The sequence below is a fragment of the Aquarana catesbeiana genome, linkage group LG03, assembly GCF_042186555.1.
Source record: "Aquarana catesbeiana isolate 2022-GZ linkage group LG03, ASM4218655v1, whole genome shotgun sequence".
NCBI lineage: Eukaryota > Metazoa > Chordata > Amphibia > Anura > Ranidae > Aquarana > Aquarana catesbeiana.
Window position 1 is genome coordinate 297,738,276 of NC_133326.1, and position 12,779 is coordinate 297,751,054.

Sequence of the window (12,779 nt, forward strand, 5' to 3'; positions counted from 1 at the left end):
TCAACATCTTACATTTGAAGGACATTCTTGTTCTGTGGATCTATCGAATAGGACCTTGAAGGAAAAAAAAAAAAAAAAAAGGTTGAAAATTTAATAATTTTGTTTATGCTGAAAGAGAACTTGCAAAGCAAACAAGTTTAAATGCATTTATTTAAAAACGTGATTATCAAAAAATAAATAAAAATACCTTGACTAATGCCACATACATATACTTTGTTAACCTCCCTGGTGGTATGATTATGTTAGATTTTTGCGTCTCAAAGCGGTACAATTATTTTGCATAGAAACTTGGCGTTTTATATTGTAGGCCTGTAAATCTTAGCAATAACGCACTTAAATCTGTCCACCAAGAGTCTAGTAGATATCCTGGGTATGATGAAGTTTGAAACACAAAATCATAAATTATAATATAATAAATATATATAAATAATTATAAAAAATAATAATATAACAATAATAAAATTTATTTCCCCATGATTCACTATTGCTCAATTCTGCAAGTGTTCTAATTTACTATTGCTGTTTTCTAGCTGATCTAAAACCACTTTTGATGTAAAGGGACAGTTTTTGGTTGCTATGGATAATCTCAAGTTTTCAGGCATAAAGAACAGTATATATAATATAAAACTGCATGCAGGGCATTGGACAAAGCTCTGGGGACAAAAGGGATGTGAAATAATTTCATACAGTAATTTAATCTGTAAGATTACAGTGTACTGCATGTATTATGATTTTTCAGTTTTTGAATTTGCCGCTGGGCTCCGTCCCTGTGGGTCGCGACGCTCGCACGGAACGGAGCTCGGCACACAGAGGCATCAGGCGGAGGACAGAGCCTGCGGACACAGCGGGGGAACATTGCAGGATCCTGGGGACAAGGTAAGTATACCGCACCAGGATCCTGCAATGCAATCCCAAATGTGGCTCGGGGTTACCGCTAATGGTGCCGAAATTTAACCCCCGAGCCACACTCAAGAAAACCGCCAGGGAGGTTAATAAGAGTAAGAACAGTTGAAGCTGCACCCTCACCACTGCAAACATACAGACGACAAACACTATCTAGAAAATATAACAAAGAAACAATCCTTAATCCTTTAAAAACAAATAATAAAAGCACTGCAAGTACTTTGCATACTCTGTTGCATGCTGCAAAACGTTTAACATACAAAGACTTTGATCAGCAAAAATCACCTCTAAAGTATAAAAAGTATTATCCAGAAAAAAAAGACCAAAATGCTGGATATTTCCTTTCATCATCTGTTTAACCGAATGATCTGCTCCCGGCCTGTTATTTACATACATTAGGTAAATCCATCTTTAAGGTGGAATATGTAAATTTGTGATTATGCACTTCTAAAGTTACTGATATGGTGTTCACAGGAATAGACACTGATGTCAATTCAGAAAAAAAACAAAATGCACAGCAGCAGAAGTGCCCACAGCATAGGGTACATGATACTTATTTTTTTCAATCATCTGCCCTAAACATGACATCATTCTAATGATGGATGGGAGCCACTATCAGGCACAGACAGTTCTGCAAAAAATCTGCCATATGTTTTTTTTTTCTGTGTTCAAGTCTCATATGTAATTATATGCTTCAGTCCAGGAAATGTAAACTCAGACTAAAGCTGTATTTAAAAACAATATGTTTTACTTTCTGCTATAAAACATATTCAAATAACAAAAAAAAAAAAAAAAATTTATATTTTTTCTAATACTAGTAATGGTGAAGATCAGCGACTTATAGTGGGATTTTGACACTTTGTGGGAACTGACTAACTGCCAATGACATCTCCAGTGACACCAATACAATGATCAGTGAGAATACTATACAATGTCACTGTAATAATGACACTGGCTGGAAAGGGGTTGACATCTAGGGGCAATCAAGGGGTTAATTGTGTGTCTAACAATGTGTAATATGTGCTACTTTATACTACAGATCCATTTGTATGGAAAAGAAACAAAGTGCTTGTTCCCCCTGTATACAGCTCTATATTGTTTGTCAACACAGAGCTCTGGGCTGTAATTCGACATAGCCAATCAGCAGGTCTCAGTCATGAATCATTGGCCGGGACCTGCTGATAGACTCTTGATGTGTCAAATCACAGAGGAGTAGGCGATAAGGGTAGCATGAAACCAGGAGGCAGTGATGTATGGGTATGCTGCTGTGCCTGTAGGAGCTGCTTCATCACAGTATATGTAGTGCGGCTGGTTGGCAATCGGTTAATAAATGCCTACAAATCCTTCATAATGTTTCTACACACCAGTACATTTCTATCTTCAGAACCAGGGTTTTATTTCTGTATCCATACCTTTGAGTGATTCCATAGACTTCTTTGCAGATGACCTGAAGCACTGCCCGATAAAACAAGGACTCAGTAGGAAGCTTGTAAAAGCAAAGCAAAAAGCAAAGTGGGCAACGTAATTAATCAAAAATGAACAATAATTAAATGTTCTTTGAACAATTATTTCATATAAAGAGTCACATATTTTTTATAACAAATTAGTACTTTTAAGTTTGCTTTTCGTTTTTCAGTATATACAATAATATAAGACGCCCAATGGGTAGGAAGGGGGATCCAGCAATTATAAGCACAACAAGATTTTAATTTTCAGGAAGCCTATCACTCCAAAAGGTGCCTTAAAAGACAGACTTTTACCAACAAGCTGCATATTTGTTTTGGGGCAGCATGGGTGAGCTTACATACAGTGTATGCACATGGCTGATGTTACAAGATTTGTCAGTCACAAAATTGGAACTCCTATAAGAGGCACGGCTATCTTCCTACAAAATCCTATCCTGATTCCAGGGTGAAAAAGCCTACTCTATGAAAATTGTTTATGTATTCTGGCTGAAAAGGAAGTCAGACTAGAAACAACCTTATATGGCTTGATAGTCCAAAATAGCTCCAAATGACACTTCCAGACTTTGAATCCATACACCAAAACAACCAGATCCTCCTGCATCCCAAACATCATCATCACAGCACCTTAGGTAAAAGGTTTTCTTATTTAGAATATTCATATTTCTACTGGTGATGAAAACAGATTTTTCATATCTACCATTATTAGATGCTTGTTATATATAGAGCAGGCTTGTTACAGGTTTTGCTCTCGGTTTCATCGTTCACCACCCTTCTCCCACTGTTGCAGTGGAATGAATGTTCCATGAAAATAGGCAAATGTACTGTAGCTCCTAAAAAATTCAACTACTGTATGTAAAGGCAAAACATTTGTTTTTATAGCTCTGCATAGATTGAGGATAGGTTGGACCCTCTGTCAAGCTATTGTTGCAATCTGGATCCCCACAGGTTATATTCTCCAAAATATTTGTCCTGAAAACCATCCTTACTAAGAGAGAAGAAAAGAGGAAAGCCTATATTAAAGTGGTCATGAGAGCAAGAGTTGAAGGAAAATCATATAGGGCCAAATAGGAATTCCCCTTACTTTGGGCAGACTGCTTCTTACTTTGTATTGTGTCTCTAAGACAGGAAGTGAAGGGAGATCTCCCTAGCAGAACATATAGACACATAGTAACACCCCCCCCCCCCAAAAAAAAAAAAAAAAAAAATAGACGTTTTAACCACCTTCCATACTCTACTCAAAACGAGAAAAAAAAAACTGAAACTGAAAGAGCCAACACCACCACTTAGTAACTGCTATGCAGCCTTTTGTTCTTTTAGTTTGGGCGAAGAGAGTGGTATTCTTCAGCGGGATAAAAAATGCAGCTGGGTACTGGAATATTTCCCCGTACTGCATTCATGTTAAATATATTCTGATATGTTTAGATCTTAAAACCTACACATAATAATACATAAATGCTATTAACAGCTCTTTTACATAAACGAAGCTAAGAAATGTCATATCACATAATCAAAGCTGTAAAACAACGTACACACAGAAGAGTTCCCTGGTTTGTATGTCTCTAGCAATATAATGAGTTAATGTAAGCAGATGGGGAACTGTAAGTTCACATTTAGGTTATGCACTAACTAAAATCAGAAGGAAGACAGATACATGAAATTCAGTAAACAAAACTACTTACCCCTTGGCCGACCGCAACACGCTCTAGAGCCTTGAGAAGGAACAAAAAAGATAAGGTCCATTTGTTTATCATTTTGTCAGACAATGTTATTTATGTACTGGCAGAATGAACAGATTAATTATGTGACATTAAATAAACACAAATGCACTACAATGTGTTAGCCTTGTGTGTAAGGTTGTTAATCAGACCTTTTATTGCTTTTTTTAGTTTATTTTAGGCAGCTGAAAATAGGAAAAAATCACTTTCACAAAAAATTGGAGTCTTAAGCTAAAATAAAATTCCATTAGACTTGGCTATGTGCCTAACACATCGCAGCAGCCAATGCTACACACTGATTTCATACTAAACCTAAAACTCTTTTTCGGATTTCATCAAATGATATAATCAGGTAACTTGATATGTTCACAAAGGAAATGTTTATTTTATACTATGATTACTGTGCTAATAGAAGTGTGTGAAAACAATTTGGCTTATTTGCATTGCATGATATACACATAGCACTGGTTTAAGGATTTAGGAATATAGGTACAGTGGCAGTGCAGTACCCTGCCAGGGTCTAAATAGAGGTTATAACTCAGGATTCTCAACCAGGCAGGTTAAGGGGCTGCAGGGGGTTTGCTTTTCCTCATTGTTTCGTAAAGTCTGTTTTAGGACTTGGAGCCTGGCAATTTCTTAGCGATCCGGGTGAGATGAAATCTCCAATCCTGGGTCCAGGTTTTGTGAACAGCTAGTACACCGATTGCACAGGTGTGTGCAGGGCTTTTTGCAGAGACCGGGCCATAGATCTGGGCTTCACCCCAGCAGACAGGAGGTCATTGCCCAGGAGTGAGGAGAGCTCCACCTAGGAGAATAGTGGGAGCAAGGGGCTGCTTGCTGTATGGACAGAGTTGGTGGGCAAACAGCCTGTAGAAGACAGACAAGGGCCTGGAGAGCAAGGCCAGAACCACAGTGCTGTATGTATAAGCCAGGAGGCTCAATGTCATTTTGTTTGGATGGGAGAGCAATGTTGAATACCCCTGTGAGGGAAACTGATGTTTTGTTTTTGAACTTTCTTTTAAATAAAATTGGGCTAGAAAAACCCTTAAAAAAAGTGAGTGGTTGAGTCCTTGAAAGCTCCACTGTTTGATGCTAGTTCTCACAGTACCCAGACACATAAAAAAGGATCACTGTCAATCTAATGCATCATATTTGGAATGAGGAAAAATCATATGTTTAAAGCATGGCCTACCTGTGCAGACAAGCCTTGGCCAAGAGTCATACAGATGATGGTTCTTGTAAAAGCTATCTTAGGTCTTTAAATACCTGAAGGATGGCCAGACAAAGCCCAGAAACATAACATATGGCTGCTTTGAGCAGTGCTACAAACAGCTGGGCTGTACAAGAAGTGCTTGTAATACCATAAATATTTTACAAAATGTAAGAAAATCTCTTTGCAACTGATAACCAATTATCCAATTTTTCAATGCATAAGGAATAACACGTTTAATGTTCACTTTGTGTGAAAAGTGAAGATAAGAACAGCAGTTGTTAGCACCACATGACAAGGCATGTGTCAGCCCACCAGTTTTAGCGAGCCTCCCTAAAATGTAATACTATAATTTAAAGAAAACAGGTACTATTTTTTAAAGCAGATATTAAAAAAATATAAGTTCCTATTCTTAAATGGTAATTCTTACGCCTCGTTCATATGGGCGTATGACAGCATACAGCCATGTGAGGGCCATGTTTGCCTGCACAGGGATGCACACATGTTCCATGCATCCCCGTGCAGGCAGTCCTATTCATGTCAATTGGGAAGCAGCAGCTGCATGAACATAGCCATTGCTCCCAATCTGACAGCTATGTGGGTGCACGGCCCCAAACACTGTCTGCATTCGGGGCCGTGCATGCACATGGATATCAAATTGGGAGCAGCGGCTGTTTCCATGCAGCCGCTGCATCCCAACTGAAATGAATGGTACTGTCTGCCCAGGGATGCATGGAACAGCTGTGCATCCCTGTACGGCAAACATGTCCTTCACATGGGTGTACGCTGTAGTACGCCCGTGTGAACTAGGCTTGAAGTACAACTGTCAAGAAAATTGACAGAATTCATGATCTCTAGGCTTGTTCTGTGCCAGTTATTCAAAGTGTTTAGGCTGATGGTTCAACATGACAGCCAGGTAGTCACAGCCTATATAATTATTGTGTGAGGTGTACTTTAAGTGCATTAATTCACAGCAAGCAACCCAAACCAATGTCGTACTGGCCATTGGAAATCGGCACTTAAGAATAAGAAGTCTTTTTCAGTAAAACTTGAAATGCTGTAGAAGTACCGCGAGATTGTGTTTCCAGCGCGATACCATCGCGCTGGTTCTCGGCGACAGGGTACTGTGCATGTCGCGCTGGCTCGCTCATCGGGAAAAGAAAACTTTTTTTCCTTTCGCAATGAGCGACAGGCAGTGCTGACAGCTGTCTGGTATGAATCCTGAGGGGGAACACCGTGCCAAATTTTAAATAAAAAACCGGCGTGGGTTCACCCCAGGGGCATACCAGGCCCTTAGGTCTGGTATGGGTTGTAAGGGGAATCCCCTACGAAGGACGAGCGTCCCCCCCTCCTGAGCCGTACCAGGCCACATGCCCTCAACATGGGGGGGTGGGTGCCTTGGGGGAGGGGGCGCCCTGCGGCCCTCCCCACCCCAAAGCACCTTGTCCCCATGTTGATGAGGACAAGGGCCTCTTCCCGACAACTTGGCCGTTGGTTGTCGGGGTCTGCGGGTGGGGGGCTTATCGGAATCCGGGAGCCCCCTTTAATAAGGGGGCCCCCAGATCCCGGCCCCCATCCTATATGAATGAGTATGGGGTACATGGTACCCCTACCCATTCACCTAGGGAAAAAAGTGTCAATAAAAAAAAAACACAGTACACAGATTTTAAGAGTAATTTATTAGGCAGCTCCGGGTTCTTCTTCCGACTTTGGGGGGTCTCCTTCCGACTTCCCCCGGTGTTCGGCCTCTTCTCCCGGTGTTCCGCCTCTTCTCCTGGGCCCCTCCGCTATCTTCTTCCAGCTCTTTTGCCAGCGGGGGCCCGGTCTGCTGCCACTGTCTTGTCGCCTCTGTCTCGTCGCTTCTTCTCTTCTTCCGATGTTGATACGAAGCACTCTCCGGCTGGAATGCTGTGTGTGAGCTGCGGAGCCATTTATATAGGCGGTGACCCCACCCCCTTGTGACGTCACGGTCCCAGCATGCGCAGGGACTTTGGCATCATAAGGGGGCGTGACCCCAGAGTCCCTGCGCATGCTGGGACCGTGACGTCACAAGGGGCGGGGTCAGCTCGCACACAGCATTCCAGCCGGAGAGAGCATCGTGTCAACATCGGAAGAAGAGAAGAAGTGACGAGACAGCAGCGAGACAGCGGCTAGACAACGGCGAGAAGACAGCGGCAGCAGACCGGGCCCCCGCTGGCAAAAGAGCTGGAAGAAGATAGCGGAGGGGCCCGGGAGAAGAGGCCGAACACCGGGAGAAGTCGGAAGGAGACCCCCCGAAGTCGGAAGAAGACCCCGGAGCTGCCTAATAAATTACTCTAAAAATCTGTGTACTGTGTTTTTTTTTAATTGACACTTTTTTCCCTAGGTGAATGGGTAGAGGTACCATGTACCCCATACTCATTCACATAGGGTGGGGGGCCGGGATCTGGGGGCCCCCTTATTAAAGGGGGCTCCCGGATTCCGATGAGACCCCCGCCCGCAGACCCAGACAACCAACGGCCAGGGTTGTCGGCAAGAGGCCCTTGTCCTCATCAACATGGGGACAAGGTGCTTTGGGGTGGGGGGCCGCAGGGCGCACCCCTCCCCCAAGGCACCCACCCCCCATGTTGAGGGCATGCGGCCTGGTACGGCTCAGGAGGGGGGGCGCTCACTCGTCCCCACCCCCTTTCCTGGCCGGCCGGGCTGCGTGCTCGGATATGGGTCTGGTATGGATTTTGGGGGGGATCCCCACGCCGATTTTTCGGCATAGGGGGTTCCCCTTACAATCCATACCAGACCTAAGGGCCTGGTATGCCCCTGGGGAGAACCCACGCCGGTTTTTTTATTTAAAATTTGGCACGGTGTTCCCCCTCAGGATTCATACCAGACAGCTGACAGCACTGCCTATCGCTCATCACAAAAGGAAAAAAAAGTTTTCCTTTCCAGATGAGTGAGCCATCTCGGCGCTGACTCCCGCGACGGGGCTCGCAGGTGTCAAATTTAGCCAAGAAATGCGGCAAGATTGACACAATATCGCGGTCACCTACTGTATGTCCAGGCAAATGTGAAAAACTAAAACAAACATGAAGCAATTATGACCAAAGAGCTTTAAAAAAAAAAAAAAAAAAAAAAGCTTCTCCCTGCTATATTATCTTGCTAATTTCACTGTAAATAGGCGGTGTTCTGTTCAGAGTAACAATTCTCTATGTAGGCTTTTGGACTACCAGCAACATTATCAGCCTTTGCTCAGCCCTGCCACTGTTGGCCTACAGATTTGCCATCAACAGCCTTTTCCTCCTGTGTTATAGTGTTGACACCCTGGAGGAAAAGGCCAGTCCCTTCTACTAGGTGGCATCATGCCCACCACCGTTCTTCCACCCTGGTAAATGACAGCACCAGTTTTAGGTGAATGACTACAGTTTGGGAAATATTTGTTTCTCTGAAATACATTTCGGACTCATTTGAAACACAATATTACTCATCACCTTTCTTCTTTTTTGTTTAATGCCATTTTACATCATTTTAAATGTTATATACGGGAACAAACATCTGTTGGTAATTCGTAGACACCAAGAATGGACAAAATAAATTTGCCTCCAACTTTGCATAAAATTAACAGTGTTATTTAAAATGTTAACACATTTCATATTTTGAACATTCCCAAGTGATCAAAGCCTATGTTCATATCTGGATCTGTCTCTGCATTCCACGCCTAAAATGCATTAATAACACAACATATTTCTTTGGCACTACTGCCTGTGAATGTTAGGGGGAAATCAAAATCTAAGTTAATATGTATACAAGGTCTAGCTACAATGCAAATCTATAAACAATGGAACAGATGGATGATAAAACTTGGATGGAGGGACATAATCGGATTTTTATAATGTGTACAACAATTTAATTGCATAATTATTGTACTGTAATGGTAAGGCTATTATCATGATTAACCATAAAAACAGAGCTAGACAAGCTAACAGAGATACTTCTGAAATATTACTAAATATTTTAGATGTTACTAATGTCCAGTGACCCATGTAAATTCATTAATAATAATAGATTGCTTCAAGCATTTTTGAAGGATCCTGTGTTACTCTACCTACCTTTTTTTAGTGGCTTAGCCATCACTGCAGGCCGGCTAGTATTACATTAGGGCATTGTGGTTTAATCTGTGGTTACTGTGTAATACACTCCCCCTGGTCTGAAGCCAGGTGCCTTGTGTCTCTGTAAGGTGTCTTGTAATTTTCTACTGTCTACTTTTTCCTTGTTTGCTTGGTAAATCTTAAAAAATATATATTATTTAACCACTTCCTGCCCGCCATATAGCAAAATGACGTGCGCAAAATGGTTATATTATCCTGACTGGATGTCATATGACGTCCAGCAGGATAAGCCACCAACGCGTGCTCGTGGGGGCGCACAGCGAGGCGATTGGTGGTGTGTGTCAGTCTGACACACCGCATCTTCGATCTAGGTAGAGAGCTTATGACTTAGGCTCTTTACCATCTTATCAGCTGTGTCAAATCACAGTGTAAACAGGAACAGACGTTTATCGGATTTTCCTCCAATTGCACTGACAGGCGCGAATAGAGGAGAGCCGATCGGCTGCTCTCCTGACAGGGAGGGTCTGCGCTGATAATCAGCACATTGATTATCAATGCAGACCCATCGAGGATGCCCACTTCAGATCACCAGGAAAGTCCACTTCAGAACACCAGGTGAGCCCATCAGGGGTGCCAATCAGTGCCCATTAGGATGGCACTCTGTGCCCATCAGTAATACCTGCCAGTGCCTCCTGATCAGTGATGCCTATCAGGGCTGCCTATAAGTGCCCACCAGTGCCACCTATGAGTGCCACCTATCAGTGCAGCGTATGAGTGCCCACCAGTGCCGCCTATCAGTGCCGCATATCAGTGCCCATCAGTACTGCTTATCAGTACCGTCTATCAGTGCCCATCTTATTAATAAATTAATAATTGCTTGGAAGTGTTTTGCCTTGATCCGGAATATAATCAATGCCTGCCAATGATGTAATATATTCTTTCTCATGAATTTACTTATTAACTCTTAGGTGTACATTATATTTATTTTATATCACTTATTTTGGAGTGTTGATTTTGCAGGTTGTTTTGCGCTTTTGTTTTTTAATTTCTGTTTTATGTTGTTATTTCTGCGCTTAAATTAATGTTTTCATGTAAGCCTCTGAACCATGGATAGCAATTTCTGTAATTGGCGCCTTAGGTTTTTTTTCTTTTTTTCATAAGTGGTGAATTTACAACTTTTTCTTTTAATCACCCACCGCCCACCAGGGGTGCCAATCAGTGCCCATTAGGATGGCACTCTGTGCCATCCCAATCAGTAATGCCTGCCAGTGCCTCCTGATCAGTGATGCCTATCAAGGTCCACGAAGACATGGATGAGCGAGTCTGAGGTGGAGGAACTTGACTGGGCCGGAACAGAGTCCTAACCTCAAACCGATAGAACACCTTTGGGATGAATTAGAGTGGAGACTGTGGGCCAGGCCTTCTCATCCAACATCAGCGCCTGACCTCACACATATGCTTTGTGAAGAATGGTCAAACATTCCCATATACACACTTCTAAACCTTGTTTTATGTTGTTATTTCTGCATTTAAATTAGTGTTTTCATGTAAGCTTCTGAATCGTGGATAGCAATTTCTATGATTGGCGCCTTAGGTTTTTTTCTTTTTTTCATAAGTGGTGAATTTACAACTTTTTTTATTAATCACCCACCGCCCACCAGGGGTGCCAATCAGTGCCCATGAGGACCCATCACATGAAGGCTGAAAAAGTTAAATACAAAAATAAACAAGGTAGAGTATTGCTTCAATGTCCATAAAATATTCTAAAATATAGTAATATCCTTAGGGAATTTTGATATGTATACTATATAAAATAGTCTTAGTACACACGATCGGAAGTTCCGCCAGCAAAACTCAGATGAGAGCTTTTTGTCGGAAAATGCGACCGTGTGTATACTCCATTGGTCTTTTGCTGGTGGAATTCCAGCCAGCAAAAGATTGAGAGCATGTTCTCTATTTTTCGGTCGGGAAAAGTTCCTATTTGAAAATGTGATCGTCTGTCCAAATTCCGACGCGCAAAATTCCTACGCATGCTCGGAAACAATTCGGCGCATGCTCAGAAACATTGAACTTCATTTTCTCAGCTCGTCGTAGTGTTGTATGTCACTGCCTTCTTGACGGTCGCACATTCAGAGAACTTTTGTGTGACCGTGTGTATGCAAGCCAAGCTTGAGCGGAATTCTGTCGGAAAAACCATCCAAGATTTTTCCGACGGAGAATCCGCTCATGTGTACGGGGCATTAGTGTATTTGTTAAAGTGGAATTTTACTCTGTTGGGATCACAGGAGCACAATATATGTGCAAATTATGGCAGACTTACCACTAGCTTCACAATCTCACTGGTTTACCATAAACTATATGGTAACAATGAAAGTGATGTTTTTGACTGGAACATGTGTGGCTGCTATATGTAGTCTTCCTTTTTATATGCACAGGATCAATACTTAATCTAGGATTAGGTTTTTATATCATAATACACAGTTGAGCATCCTGAAAGTATAAGGATTAAGCTACTTTAAGCAGAATTTAACTGCATTAAGAGCAACCAGCATTTGGCATGATGTGCAAGTGTTCAGACCATACTTGCATATTTTGACACATTTACGTCTGGGTGGGGTTTACTCTAGTGATGTGAGGTTCGAGCTACCTGCATTCACTCTGTCCCTGCAGGTGTTATGTCTTTCTCCTTTTCCAGGTCCACTGTCATACTGCTTCACGCTCTGGGCAAGTACTGGTGGTGCAACTTCCATACATGTAATCTCGGCACCCAGCTCCTTTCATAACATCTGAAAGATGCCATGGCTGTACACTATATTTGCCTGCACTCCAGTCAGTGGAGAGAATAAAAAAATGCTAGCAGATAAGTAAGAGTTTTTTTGTTTTTTTTTTTTTTGCAAAAGAGCATAATAAACTCTCATTTACCAAAATAACCTACCTGATATCAAATTGCAGTCTTTAGGTTTAACTTCTGCTTTAGGCATAAATGCTATGTAAAATAAGTGGTGATTTACACTACAACCCCAATGCTTACAATTTCTTTGTGTGTTGAGGTGCATTGTTTTAAGCAGCCCATTCAAATTAAAACACATTTCAAAACACAGCATTTAATACATACTGCATTTTTGGGTGTTTCAGTGCAGATGCTCTGTGTTGGTGTGCAATCATTACTGTGTAAATGAGCCCTAAGCATTAGGGTTTTGGATAACATAACACTGGTTAGAGAAGGTTTTAGCAGGCATTTCACAGAGCCTGGTCTTAGGCAAGACTTTTACTTTTTAAATTCTTTTAAAACATCAAAATGGAGCCAAAGGTCACTTTAAAGTATATAGTTTAGAATCCAATTTACTTGGAACATGTGGAAAAGGGTTGCTAAAGCATCCTACAATCCTTCGTTCAGGACATA

The 12,779-nt window shown here is 41.9% G+C and overlaps 1 protein-coding gene across 1 annotated transcript in view; it reads right to left on the reverse strand.

The window, feature by feature from the left end:
* The window catches only part of METTL25 (methyltransferase like 25), a 395,084-nt gene that overhangs the window by 137,512 nt on the left and 244,793 nt on the right, over positions 1 to 12,779 (reverse strand). The window contains exons 8-10 of the mRNA XM_073620219.1: positions 4,049 to 4,078; positions 2,316 to 2,389; positions 13 to 54 (exon numbers count right to left, since the gene is read on the reverse strand). Coding sequence (XP_073476320.1) covers positions 13 to 54; positions 2,316 to 2,389; positions 4,049 to 4,078 — 146 coding nt within the window. The remainder of the gene's footprint in view (positions 1 to 12; positions 55 to 2,315; positions 2,390 to 4,048; positions 4,079 to 12,779) is intronic.